The sequence below is a fragment of the Leptinotarsa decemlineata genome, unplaced genomic scaffold (assembly GCF_025532065.1).
Source record: "Leptinotarsa decemlineata unplaced genomic scaffold, Ldec_3_MD MMD2_tig00078346_RagTag_RagTag, whole genome shotgun sequence".
Taxonomy (NCBI): Eukaryota; Metazoa; Arthropoda; class Insecta; order Coleoptera; family Chrysomelidae; genus Leptinotarsa; species Leptinotarsa decemlineata.
The window spans coordinates 4,494,577-4,520,522 of NW_027412724.1; the positions used below are offsets into that span (position 1 = coordinate 4,494,577).

At 35.1% G+C, this 25,946-nt stretch overlaps 2 protein-coding genes across 5 annotated transcripts in view; one reads left to right on the forward strand and one right to left on the reverse strand.

Annotated features, from left to right (window-relative positions):
- Window positions 1-9,605: 9,605 nt before the first annotated feature.
- On the forward strand, window positions 9,606-12,383 carry Gmer (GDP-L-fucose synthase-like protein). The gene is made up of 6 exons (XM_023159531.2): window positions 9,606-10,011; window positions 10,066-10,180; window positions 11,010-11,138; window positions 11,208-11,421; window positions 11,480-11,608; window positions 12,132-12,383. Exons 1-6 carry the CDS (start codon window positions 9,878-9,880, stop codon window positions 12,365-12,367), a joined length of 957 nt encoding a protein of 318 aa, XP_023015299.2. The 5' UTR covers window positions 9,606-9,877; the 3' UTR covers window positions 12,368-12,383.
- A 4,759-nt stretch (window positions 12,384-17,142) lies between these two features.
- Window positions 17,143-25,946, reverse strand: part of CdGAPr (GTPase-activating protein CdGAPr) — a 142,530-nt gene continuing 133,726 nt past the window's right edge. For all 4 annotated transcript variants that reach the window (XM_074185792.1, XM_074185793.1, XM_074185789.1 and 1 more), the window contains 3 exons: window positions 23,547-25,903; window positions 17,948-18,559; window positions 17,143-17,857 (listed from right to left, as the gene is read on the reverse strand). In XM_074185792.1, coding sequence (XP_074041893.1) covers window positions 17,785-17,857; window positions 17,948-18,559; window positions 23,547-25,903 — 3,042 coding nt within the window. In that variant the 3' untranslated portion in view covers window positions 17,143-17,784. The remainder of the gene's footprint in view (window positions 17,858-17,947; window positions 18,560-23,546; window positions 25,904-25,946) is intronic.

Consider the following 25,946-nt stretch of genomic DNA (forward strand, 5'->3'; position numbering starts at 1 on the left):
CGGTGTCCCATTGGAGCTGCATTCGGACCAGGGCAGAAATTTTGAGTCCAACCTGTTCCAAGAAATATGTAAACTGTTGGACATTCGAAAGACCAGAACCACAGCCTTACATCCACAGTCCGATGGAATGGTGGAACGAATGAATAGGACTATAAACCGCCACTTGTCCAAGGTAGTCTCTGACCATCAAAGAGACTGGGACCAATACCTCCACCTGTTCCTGCTGGCTTATCGTTCGGCAGTGCACGAGTCAACCGGCCAAACCCCTGCCAGTATTATAATGGGACGAGAGCTGCGGCTTCCTTGCGACCTAAAATTTGGGATGCCTCCAGAACAAGACACTGCGGGGGAAGACTATGTCAGCAAGCTTCGGCAGAGAATGGACGACATTCATGAACGAGTCCGCCTGAACATCCGGAGTTCCAGCGATAGGATGAAGGAGGCCTATGACATCAAGGCGAATGCTGGAGGATTCGAAATCGGCGACCTAATTTGGCTGCACAATCCTAAGCGCCGCCGTGGTTTATCACCGAAGTTGCGGAACTCGTGGGAAGGTCCGTACAAAATCATGAAAAAGATTAATGACCTCGTCTACTGAATCCATAAGCCACCTCGAGGAAAGCCTAGGGTCGTCCATTTTAATAGACTGGCTCCTTATGCTGGAAATAACGACCAAATTCGCGCCCTCAGACCACCAGAGGATGAAATGACGTTCAAGCAATTCATGTCCTCATACTCGAACGGACAGAAGGTCGTACATGGGGTAACTCGAGAAGAGCCACGAGACCTTTTCAAGGTTCCAGTTGATTACGCCCTAGCGCACTGCGTGGCAGAGGATCTCCAAATGTCCAAGGGCATCGCTGTGGTATTCAACAAGAAATTCGGCCAGCTTCAATCATTACGAGAATAAAATCCAGAAGTCGGAGGAGTGCTACAGTTGAAGAAGGGTCAGAGAAACATCTTCTACTTGGTGACCAAAAAGCATTATCGAGACAAACCGTCCTATGAAGATGTCTGGAGGAGTCTTACTAGACTGAAGGAGACGATGCTCGACCAGAATCTCGTGGAGTTGGCGATCCCGAAATTAGCCTCTGGGCTCGACAGGCTGGACTGGAGAATTGTGAGAAGCATGTTGGAAACGATCTTCAGATCCAGCGGCATCCAGATTCTGGTGTGTGGTAACCATCTTCTACGACCGAGCATAAAGACTGTGGAGTGTTACTTCCATCGAACTTCACAGTGCAAATATGGAGAGTTCTGCAGGTATCGACACACGCCAAGGATGACATTTCGGGGCGAAACGTCTTTAAGAAGGGGGCAATGTAATGAATCTGAAGCCGGCCCTGACCGACGCATGACGCATCACGGAATACCGCGAAAGAGCGGGAAGGATGCGGATGAGTCCCGAAATCCGCAGAGGGATCCGGAACGTTCGTTGACAATATAAAAACGTCGCTCTTCGTCCCGAAGAGTAGTCTGTACCAAGAAAGCGATTCGAGCGGTTAACAAACGGTGAAGATAAATTAAGCGTTAGTTACTGAGTGGTGTAAATAAATTAGTTGTGATAGTGAAGTATTGTTAAAATAAATTTGTTTAAGACAGTTAATTCTTTAATTCGTTACAATATATTCACAAATAGGTTTACTCAATCATCTGAATTTTTTCAACCTCAAGGATAATAATCATGAATCGTAGTTAAACCATCCAATTGAGTTTTTGTTTTTCGCATTACGATTTGGTGAATTTTCCTCAATGTGGGGTAGAAGGGGGTGTATTTTCGTGAGACAAAATCAGCGACCCTTCTGGGGTTAACAAGCTTGCTAAATTCGATGGTTTCTTGAAAAAATACCCCCAGCAATGTGTTTTTGCAAGGACTTATGCTTTTTTTTTAATGAAAATTGAATTAAGGGTAGTCGTGGGTGTTCTTTCGCGAGACTAAATCAGCGGCCCTTCTGGGGTTAACAAGCTTGCGAAATTCTATGGTTTCTTAAAAAAATACTCCCAGCAATGTGTTTTTGCAAGGACTTATGAATTTTTTTAATGAAAAGTGAATTAAGGGTAGTTGGGGGTGTTCTTTCGCGAGACCAAATCAGCGACCCTTCTGGTTTTAATAAGCATGCCAAATTCGATGGTTTCATGAGAAAATACTCCCAGCAATGTGTTTTTGCAAGGAGTTATGATTTTTTCTAATGAAAATTGAATTGAGGGTAGAAGGGGGTGTATTTTCGTGAGACAAAATCAGTGACCCCCCTGGGGTTAATAAGCATGCCAAATTTGATGGATTAATGGAAAAATATTCCCAGCAATGTATTTCTGCAAGGTGTTATGATTTTTTTAATGAAAATTGAATTAAGGGTAAAAGGGGGTGTATTTTCGTGAGACAAAATCAGCGACCCTTCTGGGGTTAACAAGCTTGCTAAATTCAATGATTTCTTGAAAAAATACCCCCAGCAATGTGTTTTTGCAGGGACTTATGCTTTTTTATGAAAATTGAATTAAGGGTAGTCGTGGGTGTTCTTTCGCGAGACTAAATCATTGACCTCCTCTGGGGTTAACAAGCTAGCGAAATTCTATGGTTTCTTGAAAAAATACTCCCAGCAATGTGTTTTTGCAAGGACTTATGATTTTTTTTTATGAAAAGTGACTTAAGAGTAGTTGGGGGTGTTCTTTCGCGAGACCAAATCAGCGACCCTTATGGGGTTAATAAGCATGCCAAATTCGATGGTTTCATGAAAAAAAAAATCCCAGCAATGTGTTTCTGCAAGGAGTTATGATTTTTTCCAATGAAAATTGAATTACGGGTAGAAGGGGGTGTATTTTCGTGAGACAAAATCAGTGACCCCTCTGGGGTTAACAAGCTTGCTAAATTCGATGGTTTCTTGAAAAAATACCCACAGCAATGTGTTTCTGCAAGAACTTATGCTTTTTTTTTAATGAAAATTGAATTAAGGGTAGGCGGGGGTGTTCTTTCGCGAGACCAAATGGTACGACCCTTCTGGGGTTAATAAGCATGCCAAATTTGATTGTTTCATGAAAAAATATTCCCAGCAATGTGTTTCTGCAAGTAGTTATGATTTTTTCTAATGAAATTCGAATTGAGGGTAGAAGGGGGTGTATTTTCGTGAGACAAAATCAGCGACCCTTCCGGGGTTAATAAGCATGCCAAATTCGATGGTTTCATGAAAAAAAAATCCCAGCAATGTGTTTCTGCAAGGAGTTATGATTTTTTCTAATGAAAATTGAATTAAGGGTAGTCGGGTGTGTATTTAATCAATTGGCAGAAAAAATATTCCTAGCAACAAATTTCCTTTTGGAATTATTTTTCTGCTTCTATTATTATCAGTTGTTTGTACAATTTCAATAAAATGCGGTTCATTTCATAAAAAAAAGGATTTTCATCATCATTTGAATCATTTCCAATCACATCAATTCGTTTCCAGCAATGAGTCTATCAATGTAAAAATTTCCATGGCTAGCCATGTGAATAATTGCGGTGAAACGACCTATGGCGGAATAGCGCGCTCGCCTCTCTTTCACCAAACACATGAATGAAAACACATGGCCACCTTCACACTAGTCTTTTTTCGTAACATCCAGAAGCTTTTTGGTACACCTTTTGAATTTTATAGAGGGCCACTTGAAATATTTTTGAATTGTTGCCGAAAATGGTTCATAAAGTTCGGGGTTTTCAAAATAGACATGGTATTGCACTCCTGGGGCGACATATTCTTTGATAAAATTCAAAATATCGTTTTCTGTATCATCTTGCCATATTTGTACATGAATTCTCATCTTTTTCTCGAACAGAATGGTAGTTTTAGGTTTGGCCGGAGAATGGAGAACTGAGCTTATAATCAACTGATTGAGCCCTAGGTTCACGGCACACTGCGCTATTGGAATTGTTACAACAGGGTTCTGTTCAGCATTTGAGTGAATGGTGTCATCTTCAAGGTTTTCGCGTTCTGGTAGGGATTCATCTTCTATTTGTTCGATATTAGGTTGCAATGGTGAAGAAATGTCATTTCTTCCATTACCTGTGGAAGGTAATTCATTGTCTTCGTGTATTCTGGGTTCTGGTAGGGGTACATCTCCTGTACGTTCGGTATCAGGTTGAACTTGTAAAGAAAGATTGTCATTTTCTGTGTGACTTTTCGGAGGTAACTCGTTGTCCGTATTATTTACATACATTTCGTTAGGAGGAATCATGATGGGAGAATATTCAGTGTCCAGGTTGGGTTCTCCAATAATCAAAATATCGGAATGGGTTGATAATCCGGGGTTTCAAGGCAACGACTTACTGGGTTTCCTTGACCACTGAAAGTGACACTATGATTTATTAGACGTTGTGATTCGTCTAGTATGTCATCCAATTCCACCCAAAAGGTTTTGGTGTCCTTAATGTGGATTTCGACACGGGATAAAGCATCGGCGATGGTGTTCAACTTGCCTTTTTTTGTAGATTATGGTATAATCGTATTCCTCTAGTTTGATCCGCCATCTCAGCAATTTTGAGTTGGGGTCCTTCAGAGAGAATAACCACTGAAGGGGTTTGTGGTCAGTGACTATATTGAACTTTCGTCCAAAGAGATATGGGCGAAAGTATTTGGTAGCCCATACGATCGCGAGAAACTCTTTCTCAATGACTGAGTAATTTTGCTCAGAGTCATTCAGGGTCCGAGATGCGTATGCAACTGGAAGGTCTTGGCCTATAGGGCCTTGAGAAAGGACAGCTCCTAGGGCGAATTTACTTGCGTCCGTGGTGAGATTAAAAGGTTTAGAAAAGTCGGGTACTGCAAAATCGGATCATTGATTAACAGGTTTTTGCAGGTATTGAAACATTCCAAAAACTCTGCATTATGTTCAATTTTTGCGCCTTTCTTCAGGCATTTGGTTAATAATTTCGTTAGTCTAGCGAAATTATTGATAAAGCGTCGATAGTAACCTAACAAACCCAAGAATCCTTTGATCTGTTTAGTGGTTTTTGGGACAGGGAAATTTTTGATGGCTGTGATTTTATCTGGATTCGGTTTGTCACCTTCGGGAGTCACGACGTGTCCCAGATAGGCTACTTCCTTTCGTAGGAATTCCGATTTATCCAGCTGAATTTTAAAGTTTGAGCTTTTCAGTCTGTTGAAGACAGATTTAAGGCTCTCAAGGTGTTTTTGGAGGGAAGTCGAGAAGATAATAATATCGTCAAGGTATACCAAGCACTTTTCGTTCTGGATACCACGAAGGATATTATCCATTACGCGCTGAAATGTAGCTGGCGCGTTTTTCAAACCAAATGGCATCCTCAGGTACTCATAATGGCCATGTTCCGTATTAAAAGCTATTTTTCCAATATCGTCCTCTTCCATTTCAATTTGATGGAAGCCACTGGCCAGATCGAGTGTTATGAAATACTGGCATTTTCCCAGTTTGTCCAGAAGATATGTGATGTTAGGTAAAGAGTATTTGTCATCTATCGTTTTCTCATTGAGCTTGCGATAGTCAACAACAACCCTCCATTTTTGCTTCCCAGAAGCATCGACCTTTTTGGGTACCACCCAAATTGGCGATGACCAAGGAGAATTGCTTGGCCTAATAATTTTCTGGTCGAGCATTTTTTTGATCTGATTTTCGACTTTTTGCTTGTGTATGAATGGATACCGGTATCATTTTGTATACACCGGTATTTCATCAGATGTTCTAATAGCGGGCATAATAAAATATGTCAGAGAATTCGTTGCACAGCGAAAGTATCTTAGATCTTTCCTCGTCATTCAAATGGTCACATCTAATTTTTGAAAAATCTAAATTTTGCTTAGGGGAATTATCAAAATTATGAAAATCGATTTTTTGAATTTCGCTCTTATCAAATTTTTCAACAGCGATTGGTTCTGAAAAATTCAGGGTTACTGGTTTGGTGGTGTTGTTCAAAATTGTAGTGAGAGCTCTACCTTTATTTGCGACAGTAAGACACTCTGGCAATTCACAATTATGACAGCGTTGGTGAGGTATTATTATTTCACCATTCTGAATTGATGTTTTGACCTGTATCACTTGCTCTGATCTTGAAGCAATCGTAATTAAATTGAGATCGCATTTTGTTTTTTGAAACTTCAGTTTTATTTTCGCATAAGGAGTGATAAGATAGCCATTACCAAAATCTAGGTTAGCTTGTAAAAGTTTAAAATTGTCAAGACCAATTAATCCTTTGAAAATGTCATGAAATTTGAAAAGGAAAAAATTTTAAATGTTTTTGTTGTGGCAAATTGAATAATTTTGAAGCGGATATAGATGCGCTATATTTATGAGCTGATTTTTGGAAAACTGTGGAAACAATAAACGGGTCGTATTTAATTAGATTTGGAAACAGTTTTTGAGCAATTTTCGGATCTATAAAAGATTTCGTGGAGCCTGAATCAATGAGAAATTTTGCGTCATATTCCGGAAATGTTGTATATGATAATTCGCTAGAACTAGAATTATTGAAAGAAATGATTTGTGGAACTAGGTTTGATTGTTCGTGGTTGGCATTTCCTGAAAATTTACCTCGGAATTGTCAAAGTTACTTTCCTGATTTTCATTTTCGCAGTATAGAAATTCGTCATAATGTTCGTTAAAATCTTCCTCAGCGTAATATTCCTGTTCGCTATAATTTGGTTCATTTTGAGTGTCACTAACTACTGTATTAAATAATTCCTCTGATATAAAATTTATTTGGGGTTGATTTTGAAATGAGTTTGAGGGACCTGATCGATAATTAGGGGCATTTCTTGTCGAAACACTCATTGGTACTGGTTTATTTGTTTGATGTGTATTTCTGCTGGATACACTCATGGGTGTAGGTTTTGTGAAGTTCTGATTTTGATTTTGATTGGGCCTGAAAACATTCCTGTTTTAAAATGGTTGTCTAAAAACTTGCGCGTTGGTAAAGAATTTTTGGGGTTGGCTTGGTGTTTGTGGCTGAATTGGTATTGGTTGTGAAGGAAATTGATTTTGCTGCCTGAAAAAGTTATTTGGTGTACTCTAATTATTGATAGGAGAAGAATTTGGCAGTCTGATCTGAATTGGTGTTCTAGAAGGTTGAAAGTTTGGCCTAAATGTATCCTTATTTGAGAAATTTTGAAAGTAATGTACATTGTCTTCCTGTGAAACAAACTGCAATGCTTCACTGAGAGATTTGGGTTGCATACAACGTATTGTAGTACCCAAGGGTTCCTTGAGCCCACAAAGAAAGGTTATCAATGCCAAATTGCAATATAAATCTCTTTTACACCTTTTAGATTCTTGTGTGATTTCGTGAACGTCGATATAATTGCACAATAGGTTCAATATATTTAAACACCTATCATAGAACTGTTGAGCCTTTTCATTAGGGGATTGCCTAAGTATAACCATGTCTCTGTTTAGGCAAGTTTCATCCCTTTGATCGGCAAAGTTTCCGGTTAATGTATCTCTTTGAGTTCTCTCCAATTTGAAACATTCTGTATATTAGCTACTACTTTAGCATTGCCTGATAATTTTGAAATGAGACAGTTCAGTAAATAAACATTTTGAAAGCTTGTCGGCTCAGCCACATTACAAAAAGTATTAATTATTGAATCATAAACTGCTAGATATCTATTTAAATCATTAGGGTTGCCGTCGAATTCAGGCACACACCTAAGGTATTCTGAGTTGAATTGATTAGCCATTATTATATTTGAACTACTAGAAGAATTAGGAAAAGAAACTGAAGAGTCAGCTGAAGAGTCGATACCCGATAAATCGTTGAAACGAAAACTGCTCGTTCGATACGTTCAATTTCGAGTATCCTACCGACTGCGCCAAATATAACTTTCGGATGTCAAAGTCCTTTTTTAAAAATTAATTTTATTAACAAAAATAGATGTTAACAGTGTGAGAGCAAAATTATAAGAGATTCTGCTTCAGCATGGTCAGCGGTTCACATGGGAACGGGCGATATAATTCATGTGTACAAGGCTGAATGAACATCGGAGAAACTGTGGATTAGGTCAAATAGACAAATCGGCAGTAGCGGAACACGCGCTTAGTGAAGGAGATCACACGATACTGTTTGATGATGTGGCACTAAACCCCCGATCGTGGATACCACAGTCGTCTTGTAAGGGAAGCCATAGAAATCCATAAACATACGGTAAACTACAACAGAAAAGAGGAGGTGGTAACGCTTAACTGCATACTAAAAGATGCTAAAGTGGCAACAGCGCAATGCAATTTTACGTCATTAACAGGTAATAACACTTCAGCCAATAGCAACGCATCAACAAAAGAAGTGGACTACCTGAGTCAACATAAATACAACCTACGAACCATAAATCATAAATTACCAGTCATCGGTAAATCATTGAGATGAATAAACCTCTGAAGAAGCCAGTCACTTTTGCTGGTGAAACGTTAGGATGCAGGTCCAAACTACGACGGCCTTCAATCCCGAATGAAGATAGTAACACTGAAAATCTCGGCAACGAAAGCCTTAACCAATTCATCATTCATTCGTTTATTTGATTAAATCCTAGCCATAGGAATCTTGTTGAAATTGAAAGAGTATATTTTCAGGAGAGATTAATTTCTTTAGGAAAGGTTTTAGCTTTTTACTTCTTCATCTAGATACAAAAAATGTGGAAGTATTCCAAAGAAGGGAAGGAAGCAATCAATTTCAGTAATTAACTCTATACAAAGATGTGAAGATCATGCAAAGAAGTAATTTTCAGACACAAATTGAAAGAAAAAGCCTTCTCGAAACAGCTACTTTCATATAAACATTCAACGAACATTCAAACGAAAGACAAATACTTTCGAAACAAATACTTTTTTATGAACGCTGAATTTCTATGAAAAACACTTCTCTAATCCATATGTATTCTAAATATTCATAATGGAATCAAATCAGATATTATTCACAGAATTGCTACACAATATAATCAATGAAAGAAGTGAAATTTTACTTACACGGAACACTGTCATCCTCACTGTAGACATCCGATGGAGAAGTTAAAAGCCAAAACCTTTATTTCCCAAAAAATAATCAAACTGTCTCTTACGGCAATTGGATATTTGTTGATGCATCGCAATAGGGCTCCAGAAACTAATTGATCTAGTTCAGATGAAGAGTGAAATGCAACTTGACAAAATTATAATAGTGAAAAGCGAAAACTTAGGCCACGTATTATTGATTATTCATATGAAGAATTCAAAAGTTTTTTCAGGTACATGGTTTTCTATCACATACTACACTGTAGATTTTTAAAATGTCATGCTCTGAATTTATGCTACTTTTGAATTTACTTCATTATGTGTATCTAAGTAATTATTCCATTGATTAACTTATGAGATTGAATAATGGAATAAGAAATTATGTCATATTTCAAAAATAATTCAAAAATTGACCACTTGACTCATCTCTTCGGAGGGTTCGTTATGAGCTTGCTGTGAGCGAAAATAATGACGTCATGAGTGACGTTTTATGCCGCGACCACAACGATCGCGGTCGTTATATGGAACGACTAAAGGAGCATTCTGATCGTGGCACAGATTAAATATTTGATCTGTGATCGTGGTGAGCGTTTAGTGGAACGCACGGCATGTGTCGTCACAGGTGTCGTGTCAAATTAAAGTCAAACACTGCATGTATGTATTCAGTGGGTCATATGTCTCTGGTCATATGTTAAAATTAAATTATCAAAGTAATATTGCTTACAAATATTTTTTTTCAATACCTAACTTTTCAATAATATTTGTATACCTTCAGTAAGAGTAGGTAATTTGCTATTTATTCGAGTTATATTTTATATAGCTAGAAGCTTGTTTATTATTGTTTCTCTTGAAAGTATGTTCTTGAGGAATTGATCTACTTAGATTTTCACCTGCAATGTCAGAAAACAAAGTTATCTTAGTTACTGGTGGTACAGGACTTGTCGGTAAGGCTATTCAACAAGTCGTTGAAGCAGAAAAGAGACCAGATGAAAAGTGGATATTTTTGAGTAGCAAGGATGGAGATTTATGGTTGAGTGTTGATTTTAGGTGTGCCCTTTAATAATTAATTATTGAGCTTTTTAGTGACTACAATGAAACCAAGCAGATATTTGAAAAGCATCACCCAACCCATGTGATTCATTTAGCCGCAATGGTTGGAGGCCTATTTCACAACATGTCTCATAACCTAGATTTTTTAGTGAGTTTAAGTTTTCAGTTAAAACTCTTTAGGTAATTTTTAGGGATTGTTCCGATTCCGATATTTATATTGGCCAAATTATCAACCTTATCATTGATTATCGGCTGATATCAAAAGTTGAGACCGCTAAGTACATGAGGAAAAAAAACAAAGAAAAATATATCAAAAGTACATCTTTATTACCTGTAAAATGTACATAAACCTAGTATGAATATAAATATTTTTTGACTAGAATATTAAAGTAAGAATTACTTCTGATATGCAATGTTCTCTATTACTTTAGATTTTAGTTATTTTCTTGTAGGATTGATTGTAACAGGTTGATAAGATTTTGAACTAAGCATGCAAAATGATTGAAATGAGTTCTAATTTTCTTTGCTTTGGTAATATCTATTACCACTGTTCAACAATCAGTCTTTCCTGTAAAATGCGAAGAAAACAATCCTGATATTTTGTCATAGTGCCAGAGATACCTTTTATCATATTGGCAATATTGTCTGCCAAATGAAAATAATTTGATCTTTGATTAATTTCCATATATCTAAGAGATCATGAAGCATCCCAGATATGGTGTTTATCCATCAGCTGGAAAAATTATCTTGGTGACTGAATATTTTTATATCAAAACTGAGCACTCAATGAAATAAAAGAATGATTGTATATAGTCAGTTATACTCTTCACCTATTTTATATTTTGAGAGTACAAACATTAAACTCAAATTAACTAGCCATCACATATATCAATTGGTCAATGAAATATCTGTATTAGCTGATTAACGGTATCAGCAAAATTTTTATATTGATTCATAGCTTTTTTTTTAATTTTCAGAGAAAAAATATGCATATGAATGACAATATTTTGCACATTAGTTTTGAAACTGGTGTTGTGAAGGTTGTTTCATGCCTTTCTACGTGTATATTTCCCGATAAAACGGATTATCCCATCAACGAAACAATGGTTTGTAAATTCTCTACTTTCCTTAGATTTACTCCTGTGGCTGAGAAGTAACATTTATTTTTTTTGAAGGTTCATAATGGTCCACCACATCCCTCAAATTTTGGTTACAGTTATGCTAAAAGATTGATTGATATACAAAATAAGGCATATCATCAGCAACATGGATGTATGTTCACTTCAGTTATTCCTTGTAATGTTTTTGGACCCCATGATAATTATAATTTAGAATCTAGTCATGTTATACCGGGGCTCATAAGAAAGTTGCATGATATTATGAAGACAGGTTGAACAAATTAATCTTCTAAGTTGTTTTTGGGATTTATGTTGTTTAATATCTTCAGGAGGAGAAACCTTCACAGTAATGGGAACTGGAAAACCCTTGAGGCAATTCATTTATTCTTTGGACTTAGCAAAACTGTTTCTATGGGTTTTGAGAGAATATCAAGAAACTGAACCAATTATTTTATCAGGTATACCCTTTTGTACACTCATTTTATTTGAATGATAAGGAAAATTTGAATTTAATCTTTCTTCGAGAAATTTCACCATGAACCTTGTGTCGCTGGTTTTAAACAGATTAACATTCAGCAGATTTAGAATTAATCAATACATATAAGGCACTAATTGGGTATCATTTAATTAGTATGAACATACCTGAAGAAGCTATCATATATAGCGAAAATCTCACAATAAAGACTTGAAATGGGATATAAAATCCCTGGGAAGAAAAATGAAGGAATAAACTATTAAAAATGCTAGGAAGAAAATGTTAGAAAGGAAATAATGAAAATTATTAAACTGAACAATTGAGAAACTGGACGATCATAAAAATAGTTGGATTTTAAGTGCCAGACATTGTCATGTGGTAATACTCACATGCATTTAAAACTTTGTGAAATGTTCCTCAAGTGTATTTCTTGATATATTAAAAAAAGATTATTCAAGTAAATTATCAATTATTTCATAATGATTTGACGGAAAGTTATTTTTCAGTTGATGAAAAATCTGAAGTTTCTATCAAGGAACTGGCAGAAGAAATAGGAAAAGCATATGGATTTCAAGGAAAAATTGAATTTGATACTACCAAGGCTGATGGACAATATAAAAAGACTGCCAGTAATGCAAAATTGAGAAAATTTCTACCAGATTTTGAATTTACTCCATTCTCTGTAGCTATAAAAGAAAGTGTAGACTGGTATAAGGCAAATCATGAAATTGCTAGAAATTAATAAAATGTCAATATGATCAAGTAGTAATTGATTTCTCTAATGCTATATGGTTACTAAAGATTGAGAATACAGGGGAAAACTTAATTATTATTCTAAGAGGGAGGATTCAGTAGTTTAGCAAATACTTAGTCAACTAGTTGCACTTTTACTATTTATTCTAATTATTCATATAGTGGCACTACATTACGATGACATTCTTCACAGTTTTTTGTGCTGTTTTTTTTCAGTTGGGACATCATCGATAATTTTAGCCGAACAGACGCATGTACAATTCATCGCGCCGGAAATTATGTATTAAGAGTTCTTTAAATACGTTGGCAAATTAAATTGTAGGCTCTTCTGCACTGAGTCTTGAAAAAAAAATTTTTGTTCCAGTTGATTATTCTAATGTAGAGGTAATTCGATCAATATCAGTTTATTTGATACCATTTTGATTAGGCTGCACCCACCGATTAAAAAAAAAGTGTATACTTATGCATTTTCACATGTAGACTATGAAGAAAAAATCGGTGATCTAAATTCCAGAGTTGAAATCCTTCAAAGTTCCGAAAATTGCAACTTTTAAACCATATTTTTGCACAATACAAACCATGGCTAAACAAGTATTTAGAATAGAGTACTTTATTTGACCATTTTACATACTATAGTACATTTATGGCAAGCCACGAATACAGAAATCCTTGTTCTGAGTTAGAAAGGTAAAATGGCCTACTAAAAAATAATGAAAGTAAAGACTTTGGGTTAATTAAAAACATAAATGTAAAATCAATAAAATGGTGATTTATTGAGATCTTCACAAGTTGAAGACTCTGTCACGTCAATATATTCCTCAATGTTATAAAAACAGTGTTGGAGGAGAAACTCTTCAATGGTAGATTTACATTTTACAAGGCTTAGTAACTTCAGAAACGTGTGAAGATGATTATACAAATGTAAGTTCAGTGAATTTCTCCTACATGTTAGTTTATGTCATATGAATTATTATCATGATGTCCGTCAAATTTATTAACGTTTTCATGAATTTTCAGTAAAACTTTATAGATATATTTTGGAAATGGCTCAATGCCAAGTGGAATAAAAAAAGACAACATTGCTCTTTGTAACTTGTGACTATTATTATGGCCATTTTCTGTCACCTGAAGACACTAATGGAGTTACCTGAATGACCCCAAATCAGAATATCATATGACACAACTGAATGAAATAATCCATAGTGTGCTCTTTTAAGCGTCCTTAAATTAACCACATTATTCAATCATCTCAGAATTGGGATTGAGAGGTACAATTATATACTGAGTTTTGTCTTTGTCAGATAACATAAGAAGTCTCCGAATACAATATTTATTGTAATCCCATAACGAACATTAATAAACAACATGTGTGGACTCCAAGAATGCTTAGCTGTGACTGTTATCATTCAACTGATCCAGGGTTACTCGTCATCTCCTACATTATTTTTATTCAGAATCAGCTTATTAGCAGCAAACCAATTATATGTTAATGTTTTGCTATCTTGTGTCATTAGTTTTAAGCTCACAAATATGTTGTCCCCTTCAACATATTTGTGAGATAACACTCGACGAGCTTGAGAGCTATACCCCAGACAGCATAGTAACTATTTTTTTCAATGAAAATAGTATATGATACAATAGATACACTAGTATATGATACACTATTAGCCTAGAACAGACAACGTGTTACCTCAGGACTAGTACTAGATTTAGTCAAAGCCTCGGTAGATAATAACATTATCCTGAGGTGGGTTAAAGGGCACGAAAGGAGTAAAGGTAATCGCATTGCCGACTCTTTAGCCAAGGAAGCGGCTGGACTAAGAATTTTAGGACCAAGTGGCACCCACGGCCTGATGACATCGACAATTGTGGAACTAGTCAAATGTTACACCCATGCTCAATCTTTAAAGAGATAGAATGAAATCAAAGGATGTAATCTTGCCAGGATCACCTTGGGCGACCCTGGGAAGCTGGCGCCGAAGAAATATCTGGCGATGACCAGGAAAAATCTACGCCTTACAGTAGGATTTCTGACTGGCCACTGTCAGCTAAGGAAACACCTACATAATATGGGGCTAGTGGACACACCTCCATGCAGGATGTGTGAACAGGAAGATGAGACTGTCAGGCATATCCTGTGCGAGTGCCCGGAGTTATCGTCAATAAGAGAGTGTGTGTTCGGCGAGTCTTGGCCTACACCTGCCGATATAAAGGAGATGTCTCCCAGCGACCTGTCCACCTTCCCGGAAAGGACAGGATGGACGACGACCTAGGAGGACAACTCCTCGGGAGGATGTACAATGGGTCACATGTGGCCTAAGTGCGTGGGCTTACACTCACCCTCCCTACTCTACAGATACAGTATATGATACACAATTAAATGCTTTTGTCAGGTCACATAGAATCAATGATTACGAGTTGAAATTTGAGGAAAATTAATCTCGTGAAAGTTTCCGCCTATTTTAACAGAGTGATTCATAAAAAGGTAAGTAGGGGCTGTTTGGAATAAGACCTTTGTCATTGTATTTATTCTATGGTCGTTTTTCAGGGCGTGAGCGACACTAGATTTTTCTGGTGTCCGAAATCGGAAATATGCTGTATTTTTTTGGAACAAATTTTAATGGCTTCCTCGGTCTGATCGATATATTTTTGTCACAGTCCTCACAGCTTATTTCATATATCCCGACTTTTTATTTTCCAACATATTTTCTTTAGGGTTACCTAACATTTGTTGAACCGAACAAAATGTTTGGCACCTACTTTCACGTTCAACTTTGAAAAAATACAATCTAATTCATTAGGATATCTTGGTTCATACAGAAAAACTATCAACTAATCTGTCTTTTTGAAAGTTCGAAGATTCTTTCTAAATTTGTACTGAAATGCACTTCCAACACTGATGACAACATCTTCCAAGACTTCGCTCAGGGGACTCGAACAAAATTTTAAGCCTTTTATTCCATAGAGAAACTTACTCGAAAGATTTTCAACAATGTTGACAACCTTCTTCGACTTTTTGTTTGTCGAAGAAGGTTGTTAGAGAAACAGATTTAACAAGGCATGTTTTGAAAAACCAAATATCTGCATCTATTAACCTAATTTTAGTGGTAAACTTACGATACAAATTTAGTTCTGCTGACCTGGTAGCCATCCGTAATAAAAGGGAAAACTGGCCTCTCTAGCGTAGAATAAATCCAAAACAAGCACTTTTCCCAAACACCAGAACTTCAATACTATTTTCGACGCACGTTTCACCAACCGAGTATGCGTCTTCAGGAGATGAAATATAGTAAACGGAGTATGCTTGCATTAAAAGAATATGAAGTTCACCAAAAAATAACATAAGCTCTAGAAGATAGAATAGTGCGATAATTTTCAAAGACATGTTCGTTGTCAAACTTCATTAAAAAAATGGCTTGTTTGAACATAAAATTTGAATTTGGCGTTAAAGAAACAAACAAAAATTCAAAGAAAGTTATCAACATTGTTGAAAATGTTTCGAGTCAGTATTTCGATAAAGAGGAACTTGATTTTGGAAGATGTTGTGGTCAGTGTTGAAAGTGCAATTCAGGGTTTGGTCGGAAGGCTTGCTAGAAACAAATTTTTAATAACTTGTTAAGGAATGATAATATATAAAAAAAAATCAAAAGATTGAAGGCGAAAAAAATATCAGTTTTTGCTACTAATTCGAATATTCATTGTAGACGCCTGCCTTGACAATCTAATGCTTCTCATTATTTAGCGAAATTTCTTGTTTTTATTCTAAATGAAAATGTATCATTAAACAACATATTGAAACAATAAGAAGGAAAATAGTTACCATAATTAAAATAAGAAATTTTGTACCGCACCTTAGATTGATTTATTTTTTTACCAACCTGTATAAACAAAAAAAAACTATTACATCTGTCATCCTCATATAATTTCAAATTATATACCTTCAATCATTTGGTCAAAAATAAGCTCATACATTCAAATCTTACTCTCAAAATCAATGTTGACCAACACACATTCCACAAGATATTCAGGCAGTCTGAAATTAATGAAAATGAAAACGAATATTGGGAAAATTCGATTTATTTTGAAGTTTTACAATAAGCCATCAAATGCTTAATTATAAATCAAATGGATTAATTTGAAAAAATGTGTATTGCTTTAAATCCGTATATTATATATTCTGATTTGCATATTTATGTGTATAATGTTGATAATCATTTTGTAGACCCTGAAAGTATATTCAATTATCTATTTTTTTGCTTCAGTTCTAATTTTTTTCCATACTTAGTTGTAGTTTTCATTTATTTTTTTCTTACTAGAAACATGTTTTTGTAGAAAATAAATCATTATCGCCATTAAAAAAAACGAGGCACACACTTTTTTAGCACCTACGTGATAGAATTCACTTTTGCAATGGTGTTACTAGTCATGAGCAATTTTTACATGACACTTTCTTCTGACATTTTGAAAGTATTTGGTAGTAGGGCTTCTTGAGTTGTGGCTTGATTCACATTCATATAGATTTCACGTAAATTATATCTACTGCTTTTTCTTATGTTTTATTATGAAAAAGCACCCAAGTATCAAATTAATAAATGAAATGAAACTGAATATAACATTATTTGTAATTTATCAAACAAAATTTTGGAAGTTCATTCTATTTTGGTTTTAATAAGACTTAAAAATAATCCTTTAAAGTTTTATATAACACGAAACCAATAAAACAAGGTAATTTCTCAGATAGGGACATTTTTGGAAAGTAAATAATTTATAGAAATAAATATATTCTTTAATGAACACTTAAGCTTATCGTTTCCTTATACTTAGGAATAAAATGTTTCTACTGTTCAATAATGCATATAAGTGAAAGCAAACAGCCGACAGTATTTTTCATTTCAAAAAATGATATTCATATGAACATTTTTGACAAGGAAATCCTTTGAAAGTTAATTTTAAAATGAATTTCTATACGATATAAAAAAGAAACATTTTCATTAGGAAAGTATATGGTCACTAATTTAAGGAATTCCATTAGCAACAAAAATCTTGCAAACATTATCTTAATGTGATCAAATAAAATGTACAATTCTTAAAACAAATATTCTTATGCATGTAACAAAAATGATAAATAAACGTAACAATCACAATGTACATTTTAGCATTTTTCATCTCTAGTCACTCATACTATATAAAAAAATATATTATTGAACTTAGGAATTCACTAGCAAAAAATTATAGAATACTATTCTAAAAGGTATATTTACAAAAACTAGATATTTTTATGGAGTTTAGTTGCATTACTTTTACAATATTTTCTAATGAGTTGAAAGGTTGAATAAAATTTGGTCAATTCACTATCATATCATTTAACAATTTTTTAATATCTTTACTATATAATATAATATATATTTATTGTTTTGACTTCGACTCAAAAATTGCTTTCATGTCCTTGATGCAGTATGTTGGTGATGCTTTCTCTTTTCTAAAAAAAAACAGGAGAAATAATTATAATATATCATATATAAAAGAAAAACCAATGGTAATATATTTACGTATCATACAAAATCTGTACCTTGGACTTCTGTTTTCCAAGCTGATCCTCCTCAACCTTTCTGCCTCCGATTCCCTTTCTCTACTATCAAAAGTGTGTCTCCTTCTTTCCTCTCTCATAAATTCACTATCCTTCTTATTTCTTATGAAATCCAAGTCTTTCAAGTCATCGAGACTTTCTTTTTTATCTATCCTACCATGAATTTTCTCACGAGTATCTTGAAAATTTTTGGCATTCGAATCAGTCTGTTTTGTCATATCTCTAAATGAAGATCTATTTTTGTTTATAATGAGAGTAGTCGGCGGTTGAGGTTTCTGACTATTTTGTTCAAAAATTGCTGCCCGAGACTTCAAACTTTCCTTCATTGGTTTGATGTCCTTTTTGAAAATTTCTGTCGCAATAGGGTCATCTTTGATTGCAGCAGAACTTATTATTGCTTTTGTATTCGTAGGTTCTTCTACTTTGGAAGAAGACTCTTGATTTTCACCATCTTCACTACGTGAACTTCTTCTTCGACAGCGTGGTGGTCGTTCTAACTCAACCGGTTTTGGCAGTTCAGCAGTTTCCTCTTTTTGCTTGAATATCCTCAAACGTGTGAGAAGCACCTCCTTATCTTCTTTAAAAGATTCAGTTCTGTAAAGTAATAATTTTGTATTCACATGTACATAAGTGTACTTATGTAAACTGGTTTGACATCACCTGTTCGACTAAAGAATCTACTGTGAAGCAAAATGCGTCTCTAGTAAATTTATTACTGTGAAAATTGTGTTATTATCGTGGATAGTACATCTGAGTATTATTATTTTACCCATAATCAAAAAATCCTAATAAACTGATCAAAATCGCACACAAAAATATGTAAATGTCAATTCAAAATCATTCGAAATTAAATTCCATTTTTTATCGGGACTCGAGAAACGGAACAGTGGAAGTTTCCGAAACGTCATTCAAAGAGAAGTACATTTGCATGCATGTATTTTATTTTTATGTAGTGAGAAATGTTACTGACAGGTAAACCTATCTGAATTTTATTCAAGCACAATAACATTTATGCTTTTGTCTTTAATATTTGATTTATTTAAAAATTTTCTTTTGATTTCAAGGAGGTTACGTGGAAGAACAATTGAATGATGACTTGTCATCATGTAAATTGAACTTCGCCTTTTATCTTCATATAATAAATGAACTGTTCCTGATTGATTTGCTTTAAATGAAGATAATAAAGACGATATTATTATTATTATTAAACTGAAATCCCTTAATCCCAAGATTTGTTTGGTTGCTTACAGTCCGGTAAATGTATGATCAACGGTAGAAGAGTAAATAGCTTTTTAAAGTCTAATTATCTCTTCATAAAACTGATTTTACGAAAGCCATTCAGGAATTTATCACCTTTGCATATAGAGGTTACATTAGGTAATGGAATTGGCCCGTACTTGATGAAAATCAATAATATATTCAAGTAACTTTTTATTAACAATTTGTCTTTGTTTTTATTGAATTTATTTGAATTAATACGTATGTATTCTGTATTCCACGCTCCAAGTCTTTTTTTTTTCAAAACACGAGCAATGTTATTGGTGGGTTCACCAAAGTATGTCATGGTGCTTATTATCATTTCTTGGAGTGGGATAGACCTGATAAATGTTTTTTTTTGTAGTAATTTGGTACTCTGGAAAGTTTTTGAAGTAAATCGAATTTCCTACAAGTCTGGCATTTATATTTTTTCTGTAGCTTTTATAATCTACAAGATAAAAACAAAAAAAGAGAATTTCATGAATAAATTGGGTTCAGTAATCCATACTACCCCGCCAGTTCTCATGTAGGACCTACGATTTTGTAGGTACGTTGGCAGATAGCCGACGGAAAAACAACAGCTAACCCAGCTAAGGCCACGCTGAAATCTGAAGTAAAACCATCAGGCACCTGTGCAACATCTTCCAACGTACCTACAAAATCGTAGGTCCTACATGAGAAGCAAGGGTTTGGTATTTCCACCAGAACTATATATATATATATATATATATATATATATATATATATATATATATATATATATATATATATATATATATATATATATATATAAAGTAGAGCAGAGTTTTGATTTTTTGACTGAGAGACCCCGTTAATCTATCTATATATATATATATATATATATATATATACAGTGCTAGTCAAAAGTCCCCTCCCCCCCTCGTATCTTTTGAACGGGTATACTTATAATAATGAAATTTGGAGTGTGGAAATAAACGGATGTAGGCTTCTTAACTGGTCATAACAGGTGACGCAATAGTCATAAATGACGTCACAAGGCCACTGTGACCAAAAATTTTAAATGGGACCCTATGGCAAGTGACAGCTCGTTTGAAAGGTATTGAAAATACTTATTCAGTCATACCAATTTTGTTTGGGTTTCGGCTGATTTTGATTGATAAATTGAAGAAACACGAAAATTATAGTTTCGCATTTAATTAATGAAGATTTAAGAACCAGTTCTTATAATAAGTGTTCAAAATGTGCTCCATCTACTTCCTGGCAGTAATGCATCCTATTGCTAAACTCTTGTCGTACTCGTCCCAGTGTGTCAGCGGAAATTGCCCTACATTCTTCAACAATTCGTTGTTTCAGAATGGCAATACTGTCAGGTGCTGTAGTGTAAACCTTAGATTTCAAGTACCCCCATAGAAAAAAATCTAATGGTGTAAGGTCCGGTGACCGAGCTGGCCATTCGATCGAACCTCGTCGTCCAATCCATCTACCACGATATTCTTCATCTAGGTAACGTCTTACTGCACCGTAATAGTGTGCAGGAGCACCATCTTGTTGAAACGTTATTTCCAAGTTGTCGACTTCATCTGAATTATCTTCTAGAATTTCAAGAATTAACGCCTCAATATCAGTTTGTAACATCTCCAGATACAATTCACCGGTTAAGTTAGCATTGAGAAAAAGAGGCCCAACTATGTGGTTTCCCAAAATACCTGCCCAAACATTTACTTTTTCTGGAAATTGAGTATGTTTTTCACGAAAGATGTGAGGATTTGTGTCACTCCAATACCTCACATTTTGAGTGTTAACATTTCCATTGAGAAAGAAAGTACTTTCGTCACTAAAACAAATTGTCTGTATGTAGCCTGGTTGTTGGTTCATTTTATCGGACATAGTTTCACAGAATTCTAGTCTTCGGTCGGGGTCATCATCTGAAAGTTGGTGCACCATTTTCAATTTGTATGGATGAAATTTGTTTTTAGCCAACACCCTATGTACTGTCCTTTGACTGACTTCACAGATAGACGCAACTTGGGCTGTGGAAGAAGTAGGGTTCACTACCATTTCTCCAAGTATGTCAATTTTTTTGTCATCACTAATTGTTGGTCGACCAGATCGTTTGGCATCTTGAACACTACCTGATGCTTCAAACTTCCGAAGAAGCTCCCTCAAATAAACCCTCGATATAGGGCGATCGGGGTATCTCTCATTAAACAGTCGTTCCGCTGCATGGAAATTGTTTCTACATTCACCAATTATTAAGATAGCTGCTACTTTGTCGGCTACAGTACGTACCATTTTGCCTATGTAAACACTTAAACGTCTCGTTAAACAATAGCTTAGGTAAATTTTCAAGGTATAAACACTTTTGACAAGTAGATAATTCAAACACGTCAACCTTTTTGACAATGAACCAGAGGCGTACTTTAAAATCTTTATTAATTAAATGCGAAACAATAATTTTCGTATTTCTTCAATTTATCAATCAAAATCAGCCGAAACCCAAACAAAATTGGTATGACTGAATAGGTATTTTCAATACCTTTCAAACGAGCTGTCACTTGCCATAGGGTCCCATTTAAAATTTTTGGTCACAGTGGCCTTGTGACGTCATTTATGACTATTGCGTCACCTGTTATGACCAGTTAAGAAGCCTACATCCGTTTATTTCCACACTCCAAATTTCATTATTATAAGTATACCCGTTCCAAAGATACGAGGGGGGAGGGGACTTTTGACTAGCACTGTATATATAGGACCATGTTGTGGAAAAGCCTCTTAGACATATTTTTTCTCAATATAAAACTTTTACTTGATCAAATTGAATTGTTTGTCCTGTTTAAATAGAATGTTGAGCCAGTGCACATGAGTTTTTGTTTAATTTTTAATCACTTTTGTGTGAAGTTATTCTGCTTGATAATGTTCTGAAAGTGTCCCAAAGTAATTTAAATTACAATTATTACATGGTATATTATAAACGTTTGATTATTTCAAATCAGGTGAAATTTAAAAAAATATTTTTAAAAAATGTCAAGAAAGACAATAAAATATAATAAAAATGAAAATAAAGCAGTGACTTATCATAAAAATATTTTCCCTTGTAGATATATTTTCAGGTTATAATATCCCTTACTCGTTAGTAGATTCTTTATTAGCATTTTGAAGTGCAAGTCTTTGATGTCTTAGCAATGTATTGAATAGTTGAATGCTATTATATGCAACAGATTCTGAAAGAAGTTTTATGTTTGGGAATGGTAAAAAAAGTTTGATTCTTGATGAGATCTTGTCTGAGATTGGTCATATTATATTTCACAAAGAGCAAGACTTTATATAATATCTAGATACAGGGCAAAATTAATATTTAATTTTTGATGAAAGCAGTTCTACAACTATTTCTGAGCGTAATATTAAATATACTTCTGATCAATCTTTTTTGAAGAATAAAAACATGTTCTGGTCCTGCAGAGGAGCCTCACTTGATTATATTTTGAACCATTAGGCGAGTGGGCCAAAGAATAATACCCAGCTATGACATCATTTATACTAAATACTGATGCAGTGCAAATTTTACTCATAATTTTTTACACACATGATCGATTTGAGGCTCCCAAGACAGATTTATATCTAGGTACATTTCTAGGAGTTGACCTGTATTATCATACCCCCTCAAGACCTGACCGATTAATAAGCTACACTAGAATTGTAAATATTGATGAAATGACATATTTATTGAACTTCACTGTTATATAATTCGAACTATTCCTTTATTTATATTATGTTTATATTATGGATTTCAATAGAACGAAAAAAAATTTAAAACAAAACAATACTTAACAACAATTTTTTCCTTCATATAGTCGAAATAATTAATGACAAAAATCTTCAATAAGTAAGGGTTCATTTCTCCAATGAAACAAAATTTAATAGTGAGAGTTGATTTCTCCAAATTTTTTTTTAAATGTAATTTTTATTGTTGGTAAGCGATAATAAACAACAATTATAATGATCTGTTGGATTGGTCTACATTGATTTTTTATTCTTTAGCTAGTTGATCGCTAATGGTAGTTTAGGTTCTGAAAGTTTTTTAAGAACATTGAGTTTTCATAAAATTCAGAACCGGTATGAGGTAGCGATATATCCCGACCCATGTATTTTGCCGGATTTTCAGAAGCTTTCCTCGCAAAATGAGAAGCAAATTGATTCACAATTTCTGTTTTATTATTTATTGAGATATCATTTACTACGAAGGTGAATATTACTTTTTTTGTCAAAACTGTTTTTTCTCTGAAATCCATTTTTTGATATCTATCTTTTATAGGCGATGAAATATTAATAGAATAGGTCTTACCTGTATTTATCCTGTAATATTCGTCGCCTCTCTTCTTTATATCTGTCTATTCGTTCTCTTTTTTTCTGTTCCTCTTCCTCAGTCAAGTTATTTCGAATATTTTCTGTACTATGGGCGAGATGGATGGAGTTCACTCTTCCATCATCGTCTGGTAAAGATTTCGGTTGATTCAGAGTCTTTGGCAGAGAATTCGTTTTGTGGCCCAAGGTTTCGTCATAAGATATTCTGTGCCGACCTACATTACTACCTAATTCTTTTTGAAATTCTTCTTCATCCAGGGATCGGGTTTTCAATTGATGCTTGAGATTCCTAGCTCTTAAGCAAGGCGGCAAACTGTCTTTTTCATAAAATTTCTTCAACTTAGAACTACTTCTTTTATTTGTACTATTCTCATTTTCACTCGAGTCTATTTTCTCTACATCTATAGGTAATACTGGTTTCTCACTAGACACAACATGTTCATGTTTTTCGATAGCTACCGATTCTTCTTTATTACATTGTATTTCACATATGGTTTGTGGACTACTTTCCACTTCAATTTTGCATGAAGCTCCACTGTTTTGGATAGGACTATCAGTCTTTTCCTCGTCAATTTGTACATTTTCATATATCATTCCGTTACGCAAATTTTCACCATCAATGTTCTCATAGACATGAGAAATCTGTGGTTCTAAAGAATCATAATTTTCTTCAATCACCTCTCTTTCAGTTTGAATATTACTTCCCTCACCAATTTCTTGTTTTGGGATTGAAGTAACTTCAGAATCATCTCTTACTCTGACTACACCATTCTTAACCAGGATATCTTCATAAACATTCTCAGTACAGTCATTATCCTCCTCGGACGTTGCTAAACCGTTTTCGAGGTCTAGTAGAGCGTTGACCTCATGAATCGATCTTCTGAAATATTTCACTTGCTGGTAGATGGCAGAGTCATCCAAACACTCAGTTTCGTCAGATTTTCTTTTGTCACTATTAATAGATCTACTGGGACTTGACACTGATTCAGGTATACTTTCTATAGGACTCAAATCTGCATGATTTTCATTTACTGGTTGTTCACATGGCCAACATTCTGCTTTGATATGTTGTTTGCCAAGATTCTCAGTACTCAAACCGTCGCTGGTAACTTGTGTATCTGTTGGGCTGATAGGAGTTATAAGTTCCTGTGAGGAACAATCGTAGATCTGTGTCGGACTCACATTGGGACTGAGACTGTTTTTTGAAGGGCTTATCGGAGAACTGAGCGATGTATGACTAGTAGATAGGTTTTCAGTCGAGCTTTCTACAACTTCACTGAGGCTCAGGTCAGTAGGGGTCAACTGTTCCGAATTTTCAATGAAATGATAAGGCGCAGAGCTGATACTTGCTGTATATTGGATATTAGAGCTAGATGACTGATTAGAACTAAAGGTTTTTTGATCGCTAAAGCTGCCGAGTGACAACTGCTCGCTAGTATTGCAAATTGCACTGGAACTGAGATTAGCTTTTATTGTCGAATCTTTGTTGGATGTGATATCTTCTAATGCGCTCAGGCTTTTAGGACGTTCGCCGGACTGCGCTTCAGGAAAGTTCGTGTTTGCACTTAAATTCGGTTGACTAGCTTCTTGGATTGGTAGCGAAGCAGTAGAAGTTGGTATTGTGACCTTTTCCGGGTTTAAAATGACGTTTTCATAGATATTTGTCGTTGGACTTTTGACAGGTGATGTGGCTAGACTTCGTGGTGGAGACTTGTAAATGATATTTATTGTCGTTAGGATATTTTCATAGTTTGGAGTATTTGGAGAAGCAGTTTTGTGAGAAGATTCAGCCTCATTTTGTATAAGGTGCTGGTGAGTACCTTCAGTGGGAGAACTGTCATACGTAGAGGAAGCTCCTGGGGTAGTGTTGGCACTACTTTCGCCTAACTGTTTATAATCTGGTGAACACGGAGTAGATGTTGTGACAAGACTGGTAGGCCTTAAACATTTCTGATCCATGTCGATCTCAGTGAGAGATTTTGGAATAATTGGTTTGGGAGTCGCTTCCAAGTTCAGTGATTGTCGTTTGTCCATGTTATCAGAATTCCTTGGAGATTTATTTTTGGGCTGATATGATTCGAACAACTGTTTACTTTTTTGTACAATTGGGCTTTCGGGAAAAGAATGAATCACAGCCGTAGTTGACACTACATTATCAGGAGTGTTGCAGTCAATGTATTGAATATCAGAAAGTTGATCTTCAAGTCTGGTTCGTTTCCGTGACTGAGATTCAGGTGACATAATGACGCGAGGCTGCTTTTTCGGAGAGGGATTACTAGAGTTTGCAGCACTGTTATATTCCTCAGGTCTTGCTCGTGTGAGTATTCGTTTTTGAGTCTAAAAACACCAGAAATTTTTATATGCATAAAAAAAACTAATA

Coding starts and splice junctions, on each gene's coding strand:
- Gmer (XM_023159531.2), top strand. CDS start 9,878: ATGTCAGAAAACAAAGTTATCTTAGTTACTGGTGGTACAGGACTTGTC. Junction 10,181..11,009: donor CTCATAACCTAGATTTTTTA/GTGAGTTTAAGT, acceptor TTTAATTTTCAG/AGAAAAAATATGCATATGAA. Junction 11,139..11,207: donor ATCCCATCAACGAAACAATG/GTTTGTAAATTC, acceptor TTTTTTTTGAAG/GTTCATAATGGTCCACCACA.